This window comes from Penicillium macrosclerotiorum, assembly GCF_028827735.1.
Source record: "Penicillium macrosclerotiorum strain IBT 26536 chromosome Unknown utg000001l_segment0_segment0, whole genome shotgun sequence".
Taxonomy (NCBI): domain Eukaryota; kingdom Fungi; phylum Ascomycota; class Eurotiomycetes; order Eurotiales; family Aspergillaceae; genus Penicillium; species Penicillium macrosclerotiorum.
The window spans coordinates 1,789,082-1,813,181 of record NW_026643081.1 but is presented as its reverse complement, the minus strand read 5'-3'; the positions used below and the strand labels follow the sequence as shown (position 1 = coordinate 1,813,181).

Genomic DNA, 24,100 nt, shown 5'->3' with positions numbered 1-24,100 from the left:
GGCTCTGTCTTCAACTCCACCTTCTTTCAAACAAACCTTACACTGCTAGTTGAAGCAGGTCCTCGATATTATTACCTGCTCGGCTTTTTGAATTGCACTCATGGCGACCAAGGTGCCGGTCTATTCGACCAACGGTGTGTAGCGCCTCCGATCTACTCCTTCATGCACAATACCCCTGCCCCAGAGAAGCCTCAGAACCAAAGGGACCACCAGGCTAACATCGCCTCGCCTCGCAGACCTAAAATCCACCAGTGATGATGCTTTAACCCCGTATCTGGCCAACCTTCCCGCGCCTTACGCCTTCGCACCAGACCACACCAAGAGCAACATCCGCTTTGTCTTGGGCTACAGCGCCGTCGCGATTGCAGGTTTCACCTTCTACGCAGACCGCAAGCTTGGCTGGGAAGCTACGACGTCCCCGTGGATCATCGCGGCTGTAGTCTCGTACTTCATCCTCAACAGCGCGCTCACTTTCTGGATTTGGGCTGTCGAGGCTGGAGAAGTGTTTTGCGGAAAGCGGAAAACCGGAGAGACTGTAAGTATATTCTACCGGATATGTCTGAGCACTTTGGGAGTCTCTTGATGAGCTCACGGTCCTGAGAAAGTTACTTACCTTCCCTTGTCGTGGTAGATCACCATTTCCTCATCGGTCAAGAAGAACACCACCCCGTACAAGCTTCGCGTGCTATACAAGTCATCGTCCGGAAAGGTTCTTCAGAACCATCAATTTGAGGCTCCTTTTACCAAATGGTTCTCTGCGGACGGTGTTTTCCATGCGGAGCCGTTCCGGCGCTGGCTGGCAAGCGAGGTTGATGTGCTAAGGTTGGCAGCAAAAGAAAGCAACAAGAAATAGAATAGGCCTATTGGATTCCGACAGAAAAACCGGATATGAAATTGTTGGTTTTGATAGTTTTGTTTAGTTGGGGCCGAAAATGTGCATCTTCATATGCCAGAGCGAGTTTGCAGGCTAGTGTAGCCTTTTGAAGTTTATGATCATTGAACAATTATGTCTTTGGATTGACGGCTGCAGTCAATGTATCCCAATAGCAAAATTTCCCGTGTATTTTCGATTCCTTGTCTGAAAAATACCTATCAAGATCTCTCCCATATTAATAAATCGGATGCTGGAGAACTATGTCACCCCTCAAGGTTGGACTTGACTAAAGTAGCGCAAGAAGGAACAAGAATAAAAACAGAGTGATCGATCTTCCTATACAATGGCTAAAAACAAGAGTCTATACTAAGAATTTTCTGACACAATAACCTCGTGACGGCCGCCAACTTCCACTTTTCAGGTTGGGAGCGATCTAAGAAGACGCCTCCAGGGTACCCGGCCGCTCAGTGGCAGCAGCAGGTTTGATGTCATCCAGCCGGCGATTCTGGTTGAGTCTCTGTATAAAAAGATTAGAACCTATTTGCATAAAAGTACACATTCATGTGAACCCGATTAACTCACCAGCAGATTTCGCAGCAAGACAACAATAGTCACCTTGCCAATGGAAGGAACAAAGATGGAGGCCTTCTCCTTAACCTCGGGTCCGAAGTTCTAACGGCATTATTAGCATGAAATGACAAATCAAGAGCTCGTGTGTCTTACCTTCTCACTGGAGAAGTTGACACAGACAGCACCCTCTCGGAGCAGGCTAGTGTCGAACTTGTATTTATCACCGGGCACGCCGGAGATAACGACGTCGCAAAGGGGTGCGACGTCCTTAATAGTGGCACCCTCAAGGTCCACAATCTCATGACGATGCTTCTTAAGACCATCACCACGGGTAAACTTCTGGACGCCGGTGATATCAACAGAGTACACACAGGCGCCGTCGTTAGCCAGCAGGGCGGCCAGCGGACGCCCAACCACCTCGGAGCGGTTGACAACACAAATAGTGTGGCCGAACAAGCGGTTACCGTAGGGCAGGATAGTATTGTAGATGTTGAGGTACTCGAGGATCTTGATAATGGCCAGGGGGGTGCAGGGCAGAATGCACTTTTGGCGCTTGGTCTCGGGGTCCAGGAAGCGGATGTTCTGATACATGTTGAAAATGTAGCGGTGGGTCAGACCCTCAACATCCTTGCCAACATCGACTATCTGCTGTAGGTACTGGTCCTGTCGGTTGTTGAAGATCGGGTAATAGACGATGATGCCGTCGACCGAGGAGTCGGTGTTGGCGTCCAGGATGGCCTCTTCGATGTCATCGCGGGAGACTTCACGGAGAGTGTACTTGAATCCACTATACGTAGAAAATACTTTAGTATTGATATTACGGCGGTCCAAAAAAGATCAATGCTCGGGGTAGAATATCGCATCTCTCTCTCTCTGAAACAACTTTGACGAGGGGCAAGTATGAATCATAAAAACCAACCCCACCACTGTCCACAGAAAGGAGCCATGGGCACAGCAAAACAAAAAGATATCTATAAACTTACTGCTCCTCGCAAGTCTTCTGCGTCCACTGCGCATACATCAGAGCTGCAGGGTCATTGTTCGCCAGGAAGCCAACCAGGTGCGGCGGGGTCTCAAGAGTCTTAATGCCTTCTTGCACTTCGCTGAGCAGGCCATTGGCAACATGCTTGGCCAGCATAACCTTGCAGGAGGCTGGGTTGGAGTCCGAAGGGGCCGACATAGCGACGATTATGATTTAGAGGCACAAAATTGCTCGAAGAATGGGCTCTGGTTCGCGCGGGGGACTCGTAATTCAGAGGGGAAAAGATTGTTCGCTTATCGATAAGAAATCGGATGCCGCATTCGGCCTCACTTGCCGAAGCCGCCCACTGTCGGGCTGGCGGCAGGCCCAAGTGGGCACAGGGAATAGGTTCGAAGGAATTATGAAGCAGTAGACGAATTAAAAGAGGGGCAAAAAACAAAGTAACACGGTAACGAGTTCGGATTATAGGAGATCGAAAATAACAAGAGCGAGGGTCATGAATCCTATTTGTTGTTCGATGTCGAGCTTCAGCATCTCCCTCCATCTACCATGATTCAGTACGATGTGGAAACCTACAAGTGATGGGGAACTAGAAAGAACTGTCTACAAATAGATAATGTGGTGAACAAAAGAAATAAATTGCGGATCCAACATGGAGAGACACACGGAGACCAGACGGAAGCAGAATGGTCCTCCTCCCATCTCGCGCCCCTCGATGCGCGGAAAAAATCTAAACGTACAGGATATAATCACATTTTGGTGACCCAACGCTTCAGTCGCTTGCCCAGAGGAACCAATAGCGCTCCAGGTGAGAAGAGTCCGACTTCCTTTTCCCGGATCTCAAGTCGACGCGGTTTACATCGCTCTCTACGTCCAGTACTCTGTGAAATCACGATATTCTTGCCAGAGCGCCATTTAGGAGCCTCGAAGGGTTAACAAGAAGAAACAGATGGGTTCAAAATTGTACAAGCTATCTTGTCTATACACATAGAGTCAGGAAAACATGAACGATTACCTCAATCGAAAGGGAATCACTCGAAAGTCTCCATGCTCACCTATGCGCTGAAAGAGCTGTTGAAGGCAACAATGACCTCCTTGAGCTTGGCCTCAAGCTCCTTGCTGAGCTGGCCCTCCTTCTCAATGGTCTGCTGGATCTCGGGGTGGGTGCTCTTCAGGTGAGCGAGGAGGTCAGACTCCCACTGCAGGATCTTAGCAACGGGGATGGAGTCGAGGAGACCGTTGACACCAGCGAAGATCAGGGGAACCATGTCGGAGACGGCCATGGGGGAGTACTGCTTCTGCTTGAGCAGCTCAGTCAGACGCTCACCACGGGCAAGGGTCTGCTTGGTAGAGGCATCAAGATCGGAACCGAACTGGGCGAAGGCAGCGACCTCACGGTACTGAGCCAAGAACAGCTTCAGGGAACCGGCGACCTGCTTCATGGCCTTGACCTGAGCGGCGGAGCCGACACGGGAGACGGACAGACCGACGTTAATGGCGGGACGGATACCCTTGTAGAACAGCTCGGACTCCAGGAAGATCTGGCCGTCAGTAATGGAAATGACGTTGGTGGGAATGTAGGCAGACACATCACCACCCTGGGTCTCAATGATGGGCAGGGCAGTGAGGGAACCGCCACCGTGGGTCTTGTTCATCTTGGCGGCACGCTCCAGCAGACGGGAGTGGAGGTAGAAAACGTCACCGGGGTAGGCCTCACGACCGGGGGGACGACGCAGCAGCAGAGACATCTGACGGTAGGCGACGGCCTGCTTGGACAGATCATCGTAGATGATGACGGAGTGACGGCCGTTGTCACGGAACCACTCACCCATGGCGCAGCCAGTGAAAGGAGCGAGGTACTGCAGGGGAGCGGCCTCGGAGGCGGTGGCAGCAACGACGACGGAGTACTTCATGGCGTCGTTCTCCTCGAGGGTCTTGACGAGCTGAGCGACGGTGGAACGCTTCTGACCGACGGCAACGTAGATACAGTACAGCTTCTGGGACTCGTCGCCGGAGTTGTTCCAACGCTTCTGGTTGAGCATGGTGTCGAGAGCGACGGCAGTCTTACCGGTCTGACGGTCACCAATGATCAACTCACGCTGGCCACGACCGATGGGCACCATGGAGTCGACACACTTCATACCAGTCTGGACGGGCTGGTTGACGGACTGACGGGGCAGAATGCCGGGGGCCTTGAGCTGGGCACGGCGCTTCTCCTTGGTGTTGAGAGGGCCCTTGCCGTCAATGGGGTTACCCAGAGCGTCGACGACACGGCCGAGAAGCTCGGGTCCGACGGGGACGTCGACCTAGCATGGATGTCAGAACAATTGTTTTCAAGATTGAACAGCTTGGACAAGTCCAGGGTGCAATATCAAACTTGGACTCTTAGGGGGTGTGGTTAGGAGACTTACAATCTCGCCAGTACGCTTGACGGTCTCACCCTCCTTGACAAGACGATCGGAACCGAACAGCACGACACCGACCTGGCCGGCCTCGAGGTTCATGCACATACCCTTGACACCGGAGGCGAACCTTTACATTTTGTTAGTTTACCGGGAGTTCGGAAAATGCCAAGACTTGGGGGATGTCACGTACTCAACCAGCTCCTCAGCCTGGACGTTGGTCATGCCGTGGACACGGGCGATACCATCACTGTTCAAAAGCTCAATCAGTCTTTAGTTCGAAAAAGAATCCATTGGTGGTGTTTTCGGGCGCGTTGATCGAGATGGTATCCGGTAACCGAATTTTTTTCCCGGGAACGGCCCTTGCGAATTTGGACGTACCCGACCGACAGAACACGACCGGTCTCAGCGAGACCAGCCTCCTCCTGAACACCACGGATACGCTGTTCCAGGATGGAAGAGACCTCGGTGGGAGTGGCCTTGGCCTCAGCGGCGTAGGAACGGACCTGCTTGGAGGCACCGGCGAGGGGGCCGGGAACAGCCGCGCGGACCTATAACGGGAACGAGAAAAACTTGTCAATGATGGATTCATGGAAGGAAAACGCGGCAGGGCCATTGTCAATGGGTAGGCGAAGGGAAGTGATGGCATCCGAGGACCAATCGAGCTCGAATTCGAGATGGAAAAGACCGGAAAGGCGATGGACGAGGATGTCGAGAATGGGATGGACTCACCGAGGCGACGCGGCCAGTGGCCGAAACGGCCGCAACGGAGCGGCTGGACTGCCGCAGAGCGTTCCTGAACATTATGAAAGGGGGTTCAGAGGATGGGAGGATGAATTCTCTGAAGGAGAGATGTAATTGGGGAGAGGAGTCGGAGAGGAGAGAAGGTTGTGGACGGGTGGGAAGGAGAGCTTTGTCGTCGGGGGGGGAGGCCAGGATTCTCAGGACTCGCGCTAAACCGCTTGGGGTCCTGGACGCTCCGATGTGGCCCTAGTGCGGACCCTCCACGGTGTACTCTTTTTCGTTCTGCCCGGAGAGCACAATTTGCCTGTCGGGCGTTCTAATTCTTGTTCTAGGGGTGTTCTATCGTTCCAACCTCTATTTTGACTCTAAATTCACTATCCTCTGTGCGCCCTGGGTTGAGGGTGTTGGGAAAGCTGGTGCTTCCGAGGCGGGCCAGCCCTTCCCGTTTTTTTCTCTTCTCGGACCGCCGGGTTCCCTGGTCAAGTGATGTGCTTAGGTAATGCCTTTCGTCACGGCAACGAGCGCCGCAACGAGCAGTAATCACTGTAGAGGATGTAACAATATGTTTCTCCGGGTAAAGAAACGAAGAACCGTCGCAGATAATATCTTCAATGTTGATCTTCAAGCTCAACCGTTCATCCCCTCGAGGTTGCCAATGATACCGATGACCCTCCTGTGAACAACAATGGGCATTCACTCGCTTGACCTGGTACATCCTCCGAGCTCGGCAAGGGAATTAACAGCCGCCCTCGCATAGACCAGGGAGAATCAGTCTCCACGCATTCCCCAATCAACAACCCTATTACAGTTGTTCGCATATCCATATCATATGAGCCCGCGCTTGATAACAATCACCGTCTCTCACACGTTACATCCTTCACGTCCGGTATAACCATGCACAGCGAGCGAGTAACCAATACCCGGTTTCCACTGACCAATCGACCCCAGTCAATGCCCGCCCATCCTCATTCATTTCGCTGTCGAGTCCAGCTGTTTCTGCTTGCGGAACTTCTCAATTTCGATCTCCACGTTCTTTTCGAAACGCTGCTTAAGCTCCGGGCGGTACCCAAAGAAGAAGAGGATCTCCATCCATACAAACAGCGGCGCAAGCAGCAGCGCCTGGACAAGGTTATCCAGCAGTGCCGGGGCGCGTCCCTCAAACTTTCCATGTCCGATAAATTGCAACACCCAGGACATAACATGGAGCCCCGCAGCCCAGTAGTTCACATCCATCCCGTAGGTTCCGAGCAAATAGTTACCACATGCCGCGAAACCGATGATGAGTGGTGCGATGAGGCCACCGGCGACGGGTTCGAGAAGCACATAGAAGAAGGCGTAGAAGAAGGCCCCGATCGTGCCCGCATTTGCTGGGAGGTACTCGAAGGAAACGGCGTCGGGGAGGGTGAAGAACGTAGGAGAATTGCATGCCTAGAAAATATACCTCATGGTTAGGTGCGATTTTGCAGGGGAGTCAAATTGAAAACATACGAGCACAACACCAGTAAACAGTAGAACCGGTACGCAAGTGATGTGAATCGCAACGTTTACCTAGTCGAAGAATTTAGCTGGCGGATCCCTTCGGTCGTCAGGCACAACGGACAAGTCATACGGGATTACTATGGTAAGCTCCATACTACGGAAAGTCAGCCATGGTCCCGCGTGGTGTCAGCACGGTTGAGGGGAAACGGCAACTCACGAAGAGCAGCTGTTTTTCGAGGTTCAGCGCCATTCTGCGTTGATGGTCGGTAGAGAGGGTCGCGGAAGAGGATTTGGGCGAGCGTTGTAAGCAGGTGGGAGAAGAGTGCCTCTGGCTACATCATCGGATCTCCGGGCGCGCTAAGTGGTGCAATCTGTCGACGTCCACCGTCATGTGCTGGGCCGAGGAACTGGGTGATGTGTTTCCGTACGGTATTATGGACACTGTATGCTGTGTTCTGGTGGTAATATTACGTATCTTTGTGACATACACTGGACAAAGCCGGCACTAACAGGTTACATTTCATTTGCATGATTTTCAAGGCATGTTTGCGCTCTTGGAAATTGAACGCTATGTCTACATAAATGTTATATTTACGTGTACTGAAAACTGATTGGCATTGTATCGTACAAGATCTCCATTGCAAATTCTCTATCAAATTGCCCGCTTGCCCCCAGCCAGAGAGCTCCATAAAAGGGACAATCCCAAATCTAAATGTTGATCATGAGGGTTTTCAAGTAGTCCTACCGTATTATGAGCAGATGATGATGAAGTCTGAATATCATTGAAAGATTCATTGGGGTGAAGATGTGGAATGGAATGGAATGGGTGTAGAAGCTATGGTTCTCCTTGAAGGTTGAACCCTTCCACATACGGAACTTCTTTTGACTACAAAATCAAGAGGACCCAATTGATAATATTCTGTGTATTTTGGGTGCTCCCCTGGGACGGTGGTTGAATACGCCCCTTGCTAGATATAGTTTGGGTTGCATATATATATATCTCTCTCATCCATATCAGATATCAGGGGAAAGGATACATGTATGAAAAGGCAATTCTATCATCACATGCACCTACCTCCATAACATCAGACGAATCAAATATTCCACTGTTAAACAAAGAGTGTTATATACTGCTGTGGCCCGCTCAGAGTGTTTGTCCCCTTCCAAGCTCCGTGGTAACATACACATCACGTGATCAACTCCATTGAAACTGGGGCCGCTGGAGGGACCAGCCGAGATTCTCAGGCAAGCTCCGAACGCGCGCTGGCAGCATCAGGATCTGTCGCATTATCTCAGGCGGACACTGGCTTTGCTCACGAGTCATCCTCCGCTCATTTCTGCCGCGATATCTCCCTTTTGCTTCGCCTCGCCCACAGGCCATGAGCTAACCGTTGCTCACGCCGATCCTTGACCTCCCACTACCTCCATAGCGTCCGACTGCTCTCCGGGGAACGAAGTACGATCTTTGACAGAGGATAACCCGGTGACTGCAGCGCATTTGATTTCCAGGGATTGAGCAATCTGCCCCTCTGGGAGGCCACAACCCGCGCCTACATCTCCGAGCCGCCCGAATCGACCATCTGCGTGACCTAACCTCGCTTCGTCGATATACCGTTACAATGTTTTTCCTCAAAGAAGAGACCAAGGTGCTCAAGCTGCACCCGTCCTATTTTGGACCCAATATGCGGGAGTTTCTTATTGCCCGTCTCAACGAGGAAGAGGAGGGTCGATGTACGGGCGACCACTTCGTGATTTGTGTGATGGATATGGTGGATATTGGCGAGGGACGAGTGATTCCGTCAGACGGACAGGCAGAGTACACGATTAAGTATCGAGCGATTATCTGGAAGCCATTCCGTGGCGAGACAGTATGCATGCCCCGGATTCGTTGACTGGAGGTCCTTCACTACTGGCGGAGACTCTTTGCTGATCAATGATTTGCGCAGGTTGATGCTATCGTTACTTCCGTAAAGCCTACTGGCATCTTCACGTTGGCCGGCCCATTATCAGTCTTCATTGCGCGAAAAGTATGCGACAGGCTCCTGGATATCAATGCCTTGCGCTGACATCTCTTACCATCTCTTACCAGAACATCCCGTCCGATATCAAATGGGAGCCGAATACCGTGCCCCCCCAGTACACCGATCACGCGGACCAGGTGATCGAGAAAGGAACTAGCCTGCGTCTCAAAATCCTTGGTGTCAAGCCCGACGTGGCTGCCATCAATGCCATTGGCACGATCAAGGAGGATTATCTTGGGTAAGTGACTTGAATGACCTATTCTATTCGTCCCTTTTTGCGACCCAGGCCATTAACATCCTCTTTACCGCAGACCACTGTAACGAGAAACGAGCCCGCAACATACCCACACCCCTCTGCACTATGATGATTTGATACGGAGCCAATTTAATTACTGGGTACCGAAATCTACACGGATTTGGTTCCCCATTGTTTCTTTCTGGAACCAGAACGAAAGAAGAGGAAGAAGATAACCCCCCAAAAGAAAGACCTTGTCGATTTGGCGCTCCTAGAGTCTGCAAGGGGAATATGGGCAATGATCCAATCTTTTTGCATGTGATTATTCTTTCCTCCAAGGGTCGTTCTCCCCCTTAACTAGGGAGTGCACATTACATAGATATCCCAATTCAGCCATTCTGAGCCCATTGTCCATTCCCTCATAACCCCTGATATCTGGCATTATTCTCAAGCATTGATCAGGCCCACGTTTCCATTACCTCAATTGCTACCCCAGCTTTCTGGTCAGGTCTGAATCGGGGGCCAATTGGCCCCCGATTCGGCGCCGAGCAAGACGAGGACGATCAGTTCCCAGCATGGCTTTGCTCAAGACCGCTGCACTCATGATTGTCTTGTTTCGCTGGGGGTCGGTGGACTATGCACTGCGAGAGTATATACTACGTCCGGTGGGGGAGTATAGGGATTGGAGGAAGCATGTATCTCGTCAATGGAGTCATCGTCGCCGAGAATCCCAGATCTCATACCCACATTGCTGGATCTCGTGTCTTGAACTCAATCTGCATTCTAGACTGCGCTACCCTGTCATCGTTCGTCTGCTATGAATGGTGCCTAGGTAGGTCCATACTCGTACTAGGATGATTCCCAGCGAGTTGCCCGAGAGACGCCCTCGGGCTCAACCGTGGCTCGCCCACTGGGGCGTTCCCGCTCGGTGGTGAAACACTGGCGTGTTTTGCTGAGCCCCGTGCACGCGTTTTATTTACTGGGTCAACGGGATGATGCAGTTCATGGCCACTTTCTGCACCTGTTACATCTGGTACCTGGTACTTGGCCCCCACTATGGGGTCCTGGCCATTGGGCCCTTGGGTTCAGGTACCTGGTACTGCGCCGCCCACGCGCTCCGGCGAACAAACAGTCCTAACGTTCACGTTCGCATATCAACAACGGGTTTAGATTATGCCCCCGGCTGCTCCTTCTTCAGGCCCTTCTAGTCCCACTTCGTAGTCCGACTTCCGTGTCCCTCATTTCCCACCCCTGATATCTACCTTCATCAGCTTCCCCTTCTCCATCTCGTCACTCCCTCCTCTCCGTTGCCCTGAAACCTTCCCTTCCTCCCCACCCCCCCGGTTGGCTACCATGACTTATCTCAAGGACGTCTACCAGCGGTTTCTGGCAAACCCTCGAAATGCTCCTGTGGCTGCTAATGCCTCGCTGATCTATGTCCCCACCACCACTAAGATCGATGGCGCCGATGCCATTTCCACCCACGTCGCGCGTCAATCGAGTGTTGTCAAAAAGAAATCTGACCAGGTCATCAATGCCATCGAGAGCTCCGACGCGTTGTGTTTGGATATCGAGACGACCCTGGAATTTTTGGAGGGCGGCGGGGCGTATCTCCCATCGCTCGACGATAATTTCCTGGCCGACCGCGTCGTGACCTTCCCCACGGTAAATTCCCCGATCGCAGATTGATTGCATGATCCACAGTCCCAATAGCCCCAATCTAATGCATGTCGTCGCTCGCTGCAGGTCCACATCGTCCACTTCAATGCTGAAAGCCAGATCAATCAGGTTCGCATCTACTGGGACCAAGGCTCCCTGTTGAAAGAGGTGGAGGTTATCGGAGCGCGCGGTCGTCAGTGGCCTATTCGTGAAGCCAAGGAGCAAGTGCGCCTGCTCAGGACCTCGGCCACAGCACGTTCAGAAGCCCCCGCATTGGCTCCGTCCCAAGATGGCAATGGCGACCTGCCTCCGCGACCGTCTTCCCCCGGCAAACGACACATCAAGGACCCCTACGCTGCTGACTCCCTGTTCGATCTCCTATCGCCCAACAAGGCAGACGCTGCCAGAGATCAGGATGTGGATGCGCCCCTGAGATCCTCTTCCCCGGGAAAAAGACATACCAAAGATCCCTATGCTGCTGGTTCCTTGACAGAGCTCCTGTCGCCGAGCAAGGATACCTCCGCTCCCTTGCGGCCTTATGCGCCGTCCGCTGCCCAGCCCGCTCCGCGCCAGTATGGTGAGCTGTTTGTGGGTGATGAGGAACCGGGCACCCCTTCGAAGCCCGAGAAAGTTGTTGCTCCCAAGGCAGGTTCCAAGTTCCAGGGGAGCCTCATCTTTCAGGGGGAGCCTCTTGATGATGACCGTGCCCCGTATAAGTCCGACCCCAAGAAGTTCCACCACTTTGAGATTGGTGCCGACAACACCAAGCTGGAGTTAAAGGAGGAGCCAAAGCGCGGAAAGTCGCGCCACCAGTCTCAATGGGACTTCAGCGACTTCGCCACTCCCCAGAAGCCTGTGCGTAACCAGACTGCCGAGGAGGCGCGTCACTTTGGTTACAGCGATGCTGAAGCCGAGTCTCCCCCAGCCCGGCCGCCTGTGTTTAAGCCCCGGAAGGACGCAGAGGTGCACTTCGAGATGGCAGATGAGATGAAAGACGGTGATGATGGCCGCATCATTAGCTCGTTCCAGGGCCGTGGCCAGCACCTGTATGAAAACCGACTCTTCGACGAGAATGGTGTAGCCGTGCCCACCGAGGCCGAGGAGAAGCAACAGGAGCCGCTGTCCGTTGTCGGCAATAATGCCAACCGCAAGAAGGACTTCGATCCGCACTGGGAGATGACCGATGCTTCGCCCACGGCCAGCAAATCGGGTAGCGAGACCTCCAAGCCTATCTCCTCGGACCGCGTCAAGGCCGTAAAGATGATGGAATCTTCATGGGACAACTTCGACCTGTCTCCGGAGCCTATCCGGACAGCTACCTCTCTGCACAACCCCCTCGCTCATAACCAGCCTACTTGGACTCTCGGTGATGACGAGTAATAACAAGAGGCCGTCATACCCCAAATCCTCTTAACCGCTTCCCACCATTTATCTTCGCACTTTCTATCCTCAATCTTATCTCTCCAAACAAAGAACATTCAGCCTATCAACGGCCAAGTGAGGCTAATGCCCCCCTCTTCAACTTACCTTGATCACGAGCAATGTGTACCGATACCCAATCCATACCCCCTAAACACAGACTGCGGAACAGACAGGCCAGAGGACGGAACGGATGCTGAAGAACAGTCACGTCGGACACCTCTGTATGCCCTATACCCACTTGTCCTCGCCGGAGGGTTTGGCCTATAGAGCGTGGATCTTGGTATGACCAGGTTCAGATGTGCTGATGAATTTGTTTATCACAAATAAAAGCGTCTTCGGCTCCCACCGAGCCCAGCGACGCGACTTATTGACCATTTTCATTACTCTTGAATTGTCTCTATGTCAGGTGTGCCGCGCCTCCTTGGCTTGACAATCTCTCCTTATTTCTTCATCAAATACTCTTTCTTCCTACCTCTTCCTCATCATCTTCAGTGTGGACTTTTTTTTATCTCCCTGTACAAGATTACTTTTGCCAGACCCCTGTTTTGTTAATTTGTTAAAATTGAATGACTTCGTGTCAGTTGTTCACTGGAATCTGGAGCCAGCATCTCGTGTGTCCGAGTAGGATTGATCTTCTTAGCTAGGCCTCGTCTATATGTCCGTACTAAGTCGTTGTAAGTCTAATTTCGAATACGCATTACGATGCCCTGGAAAGAAGCTTTGGATGAGACTAGGGTTCAGGTGCCCCGTCTAAGATTCTTATATAAGTGATAGGAATACTCTCAGTAAATCCAGCCAAAGGCTAGATCAAGTTGGCTGATGGTTGATTGACGACTGGAGTGGTCTTGATTGCGCATTCTCTGGGAGTATTCCTAGCTTTCTGCCTTGATTATTTTAAGATCTTTTCTATCCGAGTATATCGAACCCTAATTTATCGGACCCTAATTGAGCAGCCCTGTGCAATATGCGGTGTGACAGCGAAGAGGAAACAACTTTCTTTCATCCACTTCTCTTTAACCGAATGAAAAAATAGCTTAGATCTACAAGTGAATCTGGATGGATAATAAAGTAACAAAGTCGGGAACTTGGTCAATTTGATGCATATATTCTTAGAAATAGAGCCTCAGTCAGTCTGTTAATCGCACCATGAATAAATCCTAAGGAAGGCAATAGATGCTATGTCAGTCTCCATTTGTCCACCGCCTATCCAAGGTCGGCGAGGAAAACAAAAAGGCAAAATCGCAAAAAGGATCGTCCAAAAAAAAATCAAAAATGTGGTTGTTCATCATCGTCACATCCTCATTCTTCCAGGAACTGGATGCGGTAATATGTGTTCTGGCCCTGATTGTAGATTTGAGCATTCTGTTACGATACCTGGGTTTGTTAGGGGATATCTCAAGAGCAGAAGCTTCCTACAGCCCTCCCACCCTCTCCTCATGCGACACCGTTTAAGCTAAAACCACTAAATTTAGCCAGGGGTGCGTCTAGATGTAAAACATCGTATCCCGCACACTAGCATGAATATCCGTCTGCTGCTGCTCTGGAATACGGCCACCTCCAGCGCCGCTTAACACACTGCCCGCGGGCGTGGCATCGGGCGATGGATCAAACAGGTCGCTCAGGTAACAGCGAGCCCGGGTGCAGACCAAGTCGGCGTAGTATGCTGGGGGGCATACGCTGACTGCCTTTGTGGCGCGACCGAACAGGTAGCACATCTTGTGCGTAAGGTCCTGTAGCTTGTCGGCAGCGCCCGCGCCGGGGGTGGTGCCTGGGTGCAGTGGGGCGAAGATCTCATCCCAGACGGTGAAGTAGTGGGCGGGACGAGCGGTGCCTTGCAGAGCGGCGTGCGCTTGAAGATAGAAGTCCCAGTGGCGGGCCTCGGAGATGCCGCGGTCGACGACGGTGCCGGCGACGGGGTTCATGGACCGGTCAGCTGTGTCTTCGGAGGTGGGGTAGAAGCGAGTGTTGTGGCGCTTGCCGACAACGATGATTGCCAGGCGTGGCAGACTGTTCTTTGTGTCGCTTGCAGGGTATAGTGCACGACAGGCGGCCTTAAGGAGGGGCAGCTCCTTGTCAATTACCAAGTCGTACTGGCCTTCGGAGACACCATCGCGGTAGATGACAATGTTCTCAGGGTACTTGCCCTGATTGCGAGCGGCCCAGAGCTTGAGACGCGATTGGAGCAGGGCGTCTAGATCAGCAACCATTTCCTGACGTGCAGCTTGGACACGAATGGCGGCCGGCCACTGGGCAAGCTGGGCATCGACTGAGGCGACGATGCCTGCGACGCTGGGCGCGGAGTGCGATGAGCCAGGGGATGGGTGAGTGACATCGATGCCGACAAGCATGGTTTTGCCATTGGCAAAGATGCCTAGATCTGAGTTGCGGAGAGCTTGGTTGCACCCGCCGAGTTTGAGGTTGATCTTGAGCCCGACGTTGGCCCAGTATTGCGGCTTTGCGCTCAAAACCTTATCTACCTGCACATTGACGTTGCGCACTCCGCAACGGACATCGCATACTTGTTTAATGATGTTGTAGACTTGGGTGTCCTTAGCGTAAAGGATGCCAAGGATTAGCTGTGGTTGTGATTGTTGCAGGTGGCGCACAGCTTCTTCAATTTTGAAGGCGTCGTCATGGCCATTGAGCTCAACGTATGTGCCAGTTGAAGGAGCCGCAGCATCGACCCCCATACTCTGGAGAACCTCGGGAAATTCACCGAGGCACTCCCTCAGGTGGTTGTCGTTTTGGAAGCCTTTGCGTGCGGAATTATGATTGACATAAAGGTACGCCCACTTCTTCATAGTGACAGGCTTAGAAAACTTAATTTCACGCATATTCCAGCTGCCATTCATAGTCGTGATCTGCTTTTGCTTAGCGTAAAGCACGCGTGGCGCGGGCAGGATGCGGCCTTGTACGGTGAGGAGCTCGTTGGACACTTTGATGCCGAAAGCAGACTAGAAAGTGAGACGAACAATTGTGAGTTTAACATCTGTTCACTTTGCTTTCTCTTATGGAGGATGGTTCTCTTACTAGAGTTGCATTCAGTGGCTGGCCGACTCCCAGCACACCTACACCCTTGGTGACAATTGACTGAGCATTCTCTGCCGGATTCCGACCGATGACAGCGAAGCCAAGCATGTTGGATGTCTGGCTAGGAGACAGCTTAGTGCCGACTGGCTGGCCGGGTTCGACCTCACAGACTTCGACAGGGAGGTAAACTGGGTTCTCACGAGTTCCAACATTCACCACTGGCATTTTGGGGTCCGTTGAGATGTTATATTCTATACATGGATCAATATCTGTCAGACTGCTAGATGGGAAGTAAAAGTCATGTGCGTACCTTCTTTGAAGAATTGGGCCACGGTGACATACCGGCCTGGCTGTGGAGGTCCAGCCTTCGGTGGGCCCTTCTTACCTTTCTTGCCTTTGGCACCGCTGCGAGACTCGACAGGCTGCGCATTAGATGGCCCAGAAGATGTACCGGGGCTCGACAGGAAGAATTCAACCTCGTTCGGACCAGCACCGTGCCGGAGAACTCTGGGTGGGTTTGCGGATGAGGCGCCATCATTTCGGGCTGCTAGTCCGGCAATGGCCTTGATACGTGGACGAGACTTCCCACTGCTGGTCTTGCGGATAATGTGCGTGATCCGGACTCGCATCCGCTTCAAGAAAGCCTCCAAACGGTAAGTGTTCGATGAGTTACCTCGTTGATATGACCCGATCACGATTTTCAAACCCCCCGCTTCATAACAAGCCAGGTACTTCACTTGAACGTTCAACAGGACACGGGCAGTGGCTGCACGTACGCTGACGAAGAAACCGCGGAGAACTTCGAGACCACCACCTAGACTTTGCTTCTCCATGAAGTTTGTGTCTAGGCTGTAGTGTCTCTGCGCAGCCACCGTGACCGTCGAGCAGTCCGTCTTGGGGTAGTGACCGAGGATCACGTTAAGAGCCTGCAGAATTTCCGGCTTGTTATTGAGCATGGCAGAGGCATCGGACGAACTGATATAGTCGACCAAGTCGGCCGGGTTGATCGTTCCAGTCGCCTGGCAGGTAACTTGGTAGATCCTGGGGGTTCCGGATACTCCTCCTCCAGGTCATCCTTGTATCGGACATCATAAACCTTTTCCTCCAGCTTGACGCATGAGATCAGGGTAGCCCGGTAGTCAGTCGCAATCTGATCTTGCCTGTCCGGGAAATGCTCTTCCAACAGCAGTCGCACAATCTGTTTTGCTTTCTTGCCCGTTGGTTCCCGTCCCGCGGGCCCGGCCTGGAGGTTGATATGGTAGCGGAAGACTTTCTTGCCCACCGAGGTGAGAGAAAGATAGTTTGCATAAAGAGTCACAGGCCTACCCATGGTACCGTAGCCCGGACGGTCGGGATATGCCTGGGCTGGACTCGTCGCCTTCTTTGCTTGATTGGCGACAAGGGCCTTCGCCATGGCATTCTCCAACTTTCCCACGGTGGCATCAGGGGCTGCCGCTTTGCCCGGGCTGGATAGTGGTTAGCATGAGAATCTGAAGACACACGAATTTGGAAGTTGTGCAATGGCCCTGCTGGGTTGCTCAATGACACTCACTTGAAGATTTTGGGGCCTCGACTGCCTCCGCCGCGGAATCCACCATTACCACGACCCCTTCCCCGGAAATCGCCGGCACCACGGCCGCGATCGAAACCTTGGCCGCGATCGTTGCCACGGCCTCGCGCGGGGCGATATGGGAGCTGCATGTCACTGCTATCCCCAGGGCCTGCACCACCTCCACCCCGCCCTCTGCCCCGACCACGATCTCCGCCACGACCTCTGGATCCGCCTCGGTCGCCCCGGGTCCGGCCCCGACCATGATTGTCTGACATTTTTTTTGGGTGTAAGATGCTCTCGGGTTCGTCGGTATTTTCGATACCGAGTCTGGGGATCCCCAAGATGCAATGGAAGAAGAAGAGAGAATGAGAATGGTGAGGGCGGCGGGGAGACGATTTTTTAAATGCCTACCTACTACACACCTAATGTCTACTCATCTAAGCAGACATTGCATGCTGTGCCCCACCAACGGGGAACTGCCTCAGAGCTGCCCGGGGTGTATGATTGCTGTGTTTATTCGTTGTCTGCTGGAAATATGACAGGTGGAGAAGAGTCAAATGACTTGGGGTGCCTTGAATGCCACGACACATACGGAAGTAACAATTGTACATGCGAAACCAAGCTGTACATGCGGAACGGAACCAAGCTGTACATGCAGAACCAAGCTGTACATGCCCGTACCTTATCCAACGCCAAATCAATTTGCGTAGGGCTGTAGGGCGAAGGTATGGGCCATGGAATGAGACAGGGAGAACGATGCCCAAGCAAAATGAATGTATGCTCGCAGCGGTCGGATCCGCCGTTGAACTGGTCCCTGGAGGTACATTGGGCGGTCGCAAAGTGGAGCTATTCTGGCTCTTGGGGCCTTGTGGCTATTATGGTTATCATGGTTATTATGGTTATCAAGATCCTCTGCCATGCGACTATGATGATATACTCCGATCTACTTCGATCTACTCCCTTATACTCCCCGTTATGACAGTGCCTTCTCTTTGGCTCGGTCTTTCGCAGGTCTAAATGAGTCTGGCCCTCGATATGACTCACTTCCCATCTAATGTCCCTCCTTGGCTCCTAGGGAGCCAATCAGAGATTCGGGTTGGCCGAAAAAGATGCAGGCCACATAGCACCGCCGAAAATGGGATTATGTGGCCCGGAAGCCTTATTGGCCCCAATCCAAACTCATCGCGAGAAGGATGCTCGCGCTTCCACACAAGTCGGCACAGGATCCAGTACCATGTGTGTCGTTCGTCGGACGGCCCACGAGGATTGGTGGAACCAAACATAGTGCCTGTGAGATCATCAATGGTGATAAGCCCGCCAAAAACGGAGATAGCCGTGGATTAATCATCCTTAGCACCTGAACTTTGGAATATCGCTCGCCTCCTTTCTTTCCTTCTGTCAACCGTCGGGGATCGACCTGCGCTGTATCGGGTCCTCAGTCTTTCTCTTTCACGACGACGCTCCCATCGCGCTACCTTGATCCTCCCGCCCCGCCCGCGATCATCCTCCGATTCTAACCCCTCCTACCCTGTCGCAAGCTTCCACCGGACCCCCAGCCATTCGACGCAGCTAGCTGGACCTTTGCGACCGATCCAGCCTATACCACTGTCGCATTGCCCGCTTCGGATTCCATCCGTTTACGAGTCGAGCAAGTCGTTCAAGCCGGCGTTGAGTGCCATACCAGGCTGCAACAAACAATCCGCGGTTGACGACAAAGCCCAACCTTTGTCCTGATACGGGGACCAGGAGAAAGCTCGTTTTTCTGCGCACCGAAACATCGACCCTGTGACAAACATTCATCGCCGTGGGTCGGAAGGCATTGAAAAGGGCACATTGACCAAGTTCATAAGCCCCCGAATTGCGCCTTCCACACCAGAAGAAGTATTTTCGCCATCTCCTTTACGGTCCTCTTGTCAGAGAGTCGAGGAATCATCACCTGATTCTAGTTGGGTCGACGTCCATATCTCTCTGCAGTGTACCTCTGTTCGACCTGAAAGTTCGGATTCGTTCGATCATCCCACACAGGAGAAACATCCAAGCCAACCAACACTCTGCGACAAGATGACGCCTACACCGCCATCCACCACCTCATCCAGTGTCTCAGCCCATTCTCCGGAATTTAGAGTTATTCGCAAGCGAAATCGGGTACCTCTATCCTGCGCACCGTGCCGCAACAGGAAGTACGTCTCCACTCTCACCCTGCGAAGCAAATCTGAACCCCTTCAAAAAGGAGCATGCAGATCTAACGAACACCATGCAGGCTGAAATGTAACCGCTCACACCCATGCGAGAACTGTGTCAAACGCGGCGACGCAGCATCCTGTAACTATGCCCAAGCGAGCACCCGCAAAAAGAACCAGCCCCAACAGGCATCGCCTACCTCTCCAGATGATATGCAGAATCGCATCGATCGCTTGGAGGGCCTAGTTCTATCCTTGATGACCAATGGAAACCAGTCAGCTGGTCCCGCAGCAGCCCTAGCTGCCATCTCAGGAGAGAGTAGCGCAGGGTCCACGGGCCTCTCGAACGAGATCGACGTGGATGCCGTTGATGATGATGCTGAGGGAAACCTCGAGGAAAGCGATACAGAGCAGGTGACCAAATCGTTTGGAGTTATGAAGATGGACAACAACAAGTCTTACTACATCAGTGAAGCTCACTGGGCCTCTGTATTGAATGATGTAAGTCTCGACTGCTTTCTCTCAACGGGGGATTTACGCAAAACTAATCAGGCGTGGGGATAGATTGCCGAAGTACGAAATTTCTTCTCATCACACAAGAAGCAAATCGAGGAGCATGCCGAGAAAGTTAAAGCCGCGCGCCCGCGCACTGATGTCCCGGGGTCGACTTTGCTTTTTGGCGTCATGAAGCCCTTGAGTCGGGCAGAGATTATGGCCTCGGTGCCTTCAAAATACACCACAGACATCCTTGTCGCTCGTTACTTCAACAGCTATGACCCCGCCACTCACATTCTACACGCTCCAACCTTCCAAGCACAGTATAACAAGCATTGGGAAGATCCCTCCCAAACGGAAGTGGTATGGATCGCGATGCTCTTTGCCATGATGCGACTAGCAATGCTCTCGTATCACCGAGAAGGCGACGAGCCTCCTGAGTTTCGAGGCAAAGCTATGGACATGGCTGGATCCTTCCGAAATTCAGTTGCGCAGTGCTTGACCCTGGCCGACTACACAAAACCCCACCCGTTCCTTATCGAATGCCTCGTCTTCCATTTACATGGTGACTTCTCGCAAACGCGGGACGCAGACGTCTCAGTCTGGGTTCTGGCGGGTGTTATTTGCCGCTTGGCGATGCGCATGGGATATCACCGTGACTCGAAGATGTTCCCCAACATCACTCCCTTCCAGGGCGAGATGCGGCGACGAGTATGGTCATTTGTGCGACAAGCAGATCTCTTGTTCTCATTCCAGGTTGGCATGCCGAGCATGCTTCGCTCCGCTGATAGTGATACAGAGCTGCCGCGGAATTTGTATGATGATGACTTCGATGAGGATTGCAAAGAGCTGCCTCCGCCTCGCCAACTGAGCGAGCCGACCCCTATCTCCTATCTGATCACCAAGTGTCGCTTGTCGTGCGCATTTGGTCGGGTCAACGAACAAGCGTCTTCGGTTTCGTCTTCGTCGTATGATAAGGTCATGGAGATAGATGCCGATCTTCGTCGTGCCCGCGACTTGATTCCAGATCATTTGCGTATTCGACCAATTGAGGATTGTCATTTGGATCCTGTCAACCTCATTATGTCGCGCTTTTCCGTAAGCCTTTCATATAAAATGCCGCCCATCCTGATTCCTTTTACTTACCAGTCTCCAGGTGATGACCATCTACCACAAAGCACAATGTGTGCTCCACCGCCCATTTATCGTGCGCGCTCGAGAAAACCCACGTTTTACCTACTCCCGCCGAACATGTATCGACTCCGCTCTCGAGATGCTCGAGTTTCAGGCGATCCTACGCGCAGAAACGCGCGAGGGACGCCTTCGCGGTCGCTCGAACATCGTCAGCGCTATGAACTCTGCCGACTTCCTTCTTGCTGCTACCATTGTGTGTCTGGACTTGTATCAGGGCTACCAGCTGCAGGCCTCGGGACGCCCATCCGGCGACACCTACACTTGGGGCCGCGAGCGGCGCGACGAGATGATGGCGGCGATCCAGCGCTCGAGAGAGATCTGGGACGAATTGCGCGACGAAAGCATAGACGCGTGGAAGGCAAGCAATCTGCTTGGGGTCATGCTCGCGAAGCTGCACAGCATCCCGGGCCTTGAGAACGGCTCCGGGGCTGTGCCGGCTATGTTTGAGCCACAGGATGAGAAGCAGAACGCGGCGATGACTCTTGGCCTGCTGAGCAGTGGCATGAGCCCGATGAACCCGGGCCCGCCGCCTTTCACGGACCCGATGTTCAAGTTGGATTCTCCGATGCCTACCTCCGGGGTTGGGGCGCCCTCGGCTGAAATGCCGGGGCCTCTCTCACCGTTTAGTAGCATGTTCGGAACAATGCCGGACATGCAAGTTAACCTTGACTGGGTAAGTTTTGATTCCTTGAATTCTGTGTAGCATCATAATGTGTGTGCGTGAAAAGAGTCTCTCCTGACGCTTGGTACGATAGGATGCCTGGGATACATACATTCAAAACCCGACTTTCGATACATCAAATCAATTCTGGCCCATGATGGACCCCCAGCAACAACCAACGCCCCAGAGTGTCGGCATGACCCAGCCTCCCTTGTCCAGTCCTCTAGGTACCACACGAGTACCGTCGATGTTGAATGGCGCAACGACGCAGCGCGTTCCGAATATTTATTCTCCACCATCGACGTCGCCTGATAGCGGTACAACGTCCGTTCCTGGCTTCACGCCGATGTCTTCCCAGTCAGGAAATTCCGGCGGAGGCCAGGGCTAGATGTAGAGCGAAGCTCATGCAATAAACCTGGCTAACGCGACATTACCTCGCATTCCTTACATTAATCTTGCGCCTCTTTTTGCTGGTTTGTTCTTCTCTGAATTCCAATTGACCGGGCGATGATTTTTGATTCCAATGGGATCATGCACCTGGTGTTTTTGAGAGGAAGAGATTAAGGTGAAAGGCAAATTTGCACCACCGGGGATTTACTCTATTCTATAGTCCACTGGGATTGATTTGATACACCCTATAGCGTGTCTGTTCTGCTCGAGAATTTAAATAATGGGGTTATTGGTTAAGGAACAAGCACTATGATGGGTGGATCGGGGACTCGTTCTGGAAAAAGCTTCGACTTTGCTTTCTGGGAAGATTGCGATGGTTCACATTAGTATTGGGCCTTCATTCTGCTTGTACTATAGGCCTCGCATTATGCCAATACACAAAACTCCACTCTGCTGAGAGAACAAGTCTTTCGTCAGGTAGATGCATCGTAGTTCGACCACAGTGCCAAAAATGCCCGTCTATATTCATGGGTATCATAATCAAGCACAACGCAATCTATAAGCGATAATTCCGCCAGTCATCTCCCTTCAAAACGACAACTTCCTCGCAGCATCGATTCCCGCCAGATCCCACTGCTGCGGCACCGTATTTCCCATCCTGGGATCGTCGACTTGAACTACTGTAGTTCGGGTCCCATGGATGCGTAGCCAGAAATTAGCACGCGTACCCAGAAATTCGGAATTATAATTACCACCGGTGCTCACTGTAGTTAACTACCCAAAGACCCAGGACCACCAACTTAGTCAGCATACTAGCGCATAACATGCACGTGATCTTATCGCTCCCCGAACTTTTTGATCGCGTCAGGTTGATTGAAGTCGATCAGACGTCCAAGTCGCCGAATTCTCTTTTTATTTGCCTATGCATCTGGCCGGATTCATTTGAACAGACCCATACCACAAATATGTAAGACCTCTGCTACCGGTCGGGCTAGGCTCACGGGCTACTGATTCCAGTGCTATCTTCACGTTCCATTGAGACCATCACTGACTTGTCCTAATTTCCAGGTATTGCTGGCGCCGAGCTTCATCGCGGCTTCCCAGCCCCTCCTTGCCTTCGACCTGCATAATTGTTACACGATCAATATCACGATGCGCAGTTACTCCCTGCTCTATCTCCCCGCTCCCTTCCCAAACCACATATCGTCCGGCTGTTCAGACCCGATGGTACTCGAATAAAGACCTTGCGCCGCCGCCGCCGCAGCAAAAGGAGCAGAATACCCCAATTTTGAAGGAAGAAAGCATCCAACAATCGAATAATGAGCCATCGAAACGGAAAACACGCCATAGGCTCCTGGATGAGCAGACCGTCACCGCAGCAGCGGCTAATGAAACCGTCTATGTGGGCAACCTTTTCTACGACATTACCGCCGAGGACCTGCGAGCGCATATGGAACAATTCGGCACGGTCTTGCATGCTATAATCACCCATGATAATCGAGGTCTTAGCAAAGGGTGAGAAACCTCTCCGTGGACCAACTTCATTGAACCCCTTCTGGACACGACTAAATTACCGTCTACAGATTCGGCTACGTCCAATTTAACACGGTCGAAGAAGCCTCCAACGCCGTCAAAAACCAGCACCTCAAAGTCCTTGAAGGCCGACAAGTTGTTGTGCAGTTTGCTCGAAGCCAGATCGACTATCGCAAGCGGAGCCACCCTCCATCGGATGTGCTCTTCATCGGAGGCATCCCATTCGAGTTCACGGATCGCGACCTACAAGATCTCTTTAGCGATGTCACCCTCACGACCGATATTCGAATCCCTGTGGACCGGCGTTCGGGGATGCCGCGGGGCTTCGCCCATGCGGAATTCATCAATACGGAAGCTGCTATGCGAGCCAAGGAGATTCTGTCTCGCAAGGCGCCTTACGGCCGAAAGTTGACCGTTGAGTTCACACACAAGAGACGGGTTGGATTTATGGAGCCTCAGCTAGATCCTGTGCACCAGGGTCAACTCGAGCGGGAAAGAGACGTTCGGCGGTCGCGGAGGGAGAGGCGAGCACAGGAGGCGGGCAAGATGGTGGAGGATGTGGAGCGGGAAGCGGAATTGAACGTGGAGTCGGACCAGCTGCAGCAGACTCAGCAGGGGATTCACAAAACGGAGAAGCAGCCGTAGAGTGGCTACCTACCACTGAATGTACAATAGTA

General features: G+C 52.5%; 8 protein-coding genes across 8 annotated transcripts; 4 read left to right on the top strand and 4 right to left on the bottom strand.

Annotated features, from left to right (window-relative positions):
- Window positions 1–100: 100 nt before the first annotated feature.
- Window positions 101–853, top strand: N7462_000617 (signal peptidase complex subunit 2; the record flags this gene model as incomplete). Its single annotated transcript, XM_057072343.1, has 3 exons — window positions 101–134; window positions 237–535; window positions 632–853. The coding sequence occupies 3 exons, from the start codon at window positions 101–103 to the stop codon at window positions 851–853; spliced, it is 555 nt and encodes a 184-aa protein (XP_056938873.1).
- A 454-nt stretch (window positions 854–1,307) lies between these two features.
- Window positions 1,308–2,624, bottom strand: N7462_000616 (methylenetetrahydrofolate dehydrogenase (NAD(+)); the record flags this gene model as incomplete). Its single annotated transcript, XM_057072342.1, has 4 exons — window positions 1,308–1,391; window positions 1,457–1,546; window positions 1,598–2,231; window positions 2,428–2,624. The coding sequence occupies 4 exons, from the start codon at window positions 2,622–2,624 to the stop codon at window positions 1,308–1,310; spliced, it is 1,005 nt and encodes a 334-aa protein (XP_056938872.1).
- An 857-nt stretch (window positions 2,625–3,481) lies between these two features.
- Window positions 3,482–5,632, bottom strand: N7462_000615 (F1F0 ATP synthase subunit alpha; the record flags this gene model as incomplete). Its single annotated transcript, XM_057072341.1, has 5 exons — window positions 3,482–4,732; window positions 4,838–4,958; window positions 5,022–5,078; window positions 5,210–5,379; window positions 5,561–5,632. The coding sequence occupies 5 exons, from the start codon at window positions 5,630–5,632 to the stop codon at window positions 3,482–3,484; spliced, it is 1,671 nt and encodes a 556-aa protein (XP_056938871.1).
- A 909-nt stretch (window positions 5,633–6,541) lies between these two features.
- N7462_000614 (2-hydroxy-palmitic acid dioxygenase MPO1) lies at window positions 6,542–7,301 on the bottom strand (the record flags this gene model as incomplete). The annotated part of the gene is made up of 4 exons (XM_057072340.1): window positions 6,542–7,000; window positions 7,061–7,120; window positions 7,182–7,205; window positions 7,269–7,301. The coding sequence occupies 4 exons, from the start codon at window positions 7,299–7,301 to the stop codon at window positions 6,542–6,544; spliced, it is 576 nt and encodes a 191-aa protein (XP_056938870.1).
- Window positions 7,302–8,670: 1,369 nt separating this feature from the next.
- On the top strand, window positions 8,671–9,314 carry N7462_000613 (DNA-directed RNA polymerase II subunit RPB7; the record flags this gene model as incomplete). The annotated part of the gene is made up of 3 exons (XM_057072339.1): window positions 8,671–8,919; window positions 8,998–9,078; window positions 9,141–9,314. The coding sequence occupies 3 exons, from the start codon at window positions 8,671–8,673 to the stop codon at window positions 9,312–9,314; spliced, it is 504 nt and encodes a 167-aa protein (XP_056938869.1).
- Window positions 9,315–10,660: 1,346 nt separating this feature from the next.
- N7462_000612 (uncharacterized protein) lies at window positions 10,661–12,346 on the top strand (the record flags this gene model as incomplete). Its single annotated transcript, XM_057072338.1, has 2 exons — window positions 10,661–10,972; window positions 11,021–12,346. The coding sequence occupies 2 exons, from the start codon at window positions 10,661–10,663 to the stop codon at window positions 12,344–12,346; spliced, it is 1,638 nt and encodes a 545-aa protein (XP_056938868.1).
- Window positions 12,347–13,872: 1,526 nt separating this feature from the next.
- N7462_000611 (putative RNA interference and gene silencing protein (Qde2)) lies at window positions 13,873–17,245 on the bottom strand (the record flags this gene model as incomplete). The annotated part of the gene is made up of 5 exons (XM_057072337.1): window positions 13,873–15,342; window positions 15,419–15,669; window positions 15,729–16,393; window positions 16,477–16,884; window positions 16,971–17,245. The coding sequence occupies 5 exons, from the start codon at window positions 17,243–17,245 to the stop codon at window positions 13,873–13,875; spliced, it is 3,069 nt and encodes a 1,022-aa protein (XP_056938867.1).
- Window positions 17,246–19,031: 1,786 nt separating this feature from the next.
- N7462_000610 (uncharacterized protein) lies at window positions 19,032–24,068 on the top strand (the record flags this gene model as incomplete). Its single annotated transcript, XM_057072336.1, has 7 exons — window positions 19,032–19,150; window positions 19,231–19,651; window positions 19,715–20,743; window positions 20,802–21,512; window positions 21,595–21,824; window positions 22,959–23,405; window positions 23,474–24,068. 7 exons carry the CDS (start codon window positions 19,032–19,034, stop codon window positions 24,066–24,068), a joined length of 3,552 nt encoding a protein of 1,183 aa, XP_056938866.1.
- Window positions 24,069–24,100: the final 32 nt, after the last annotated feature.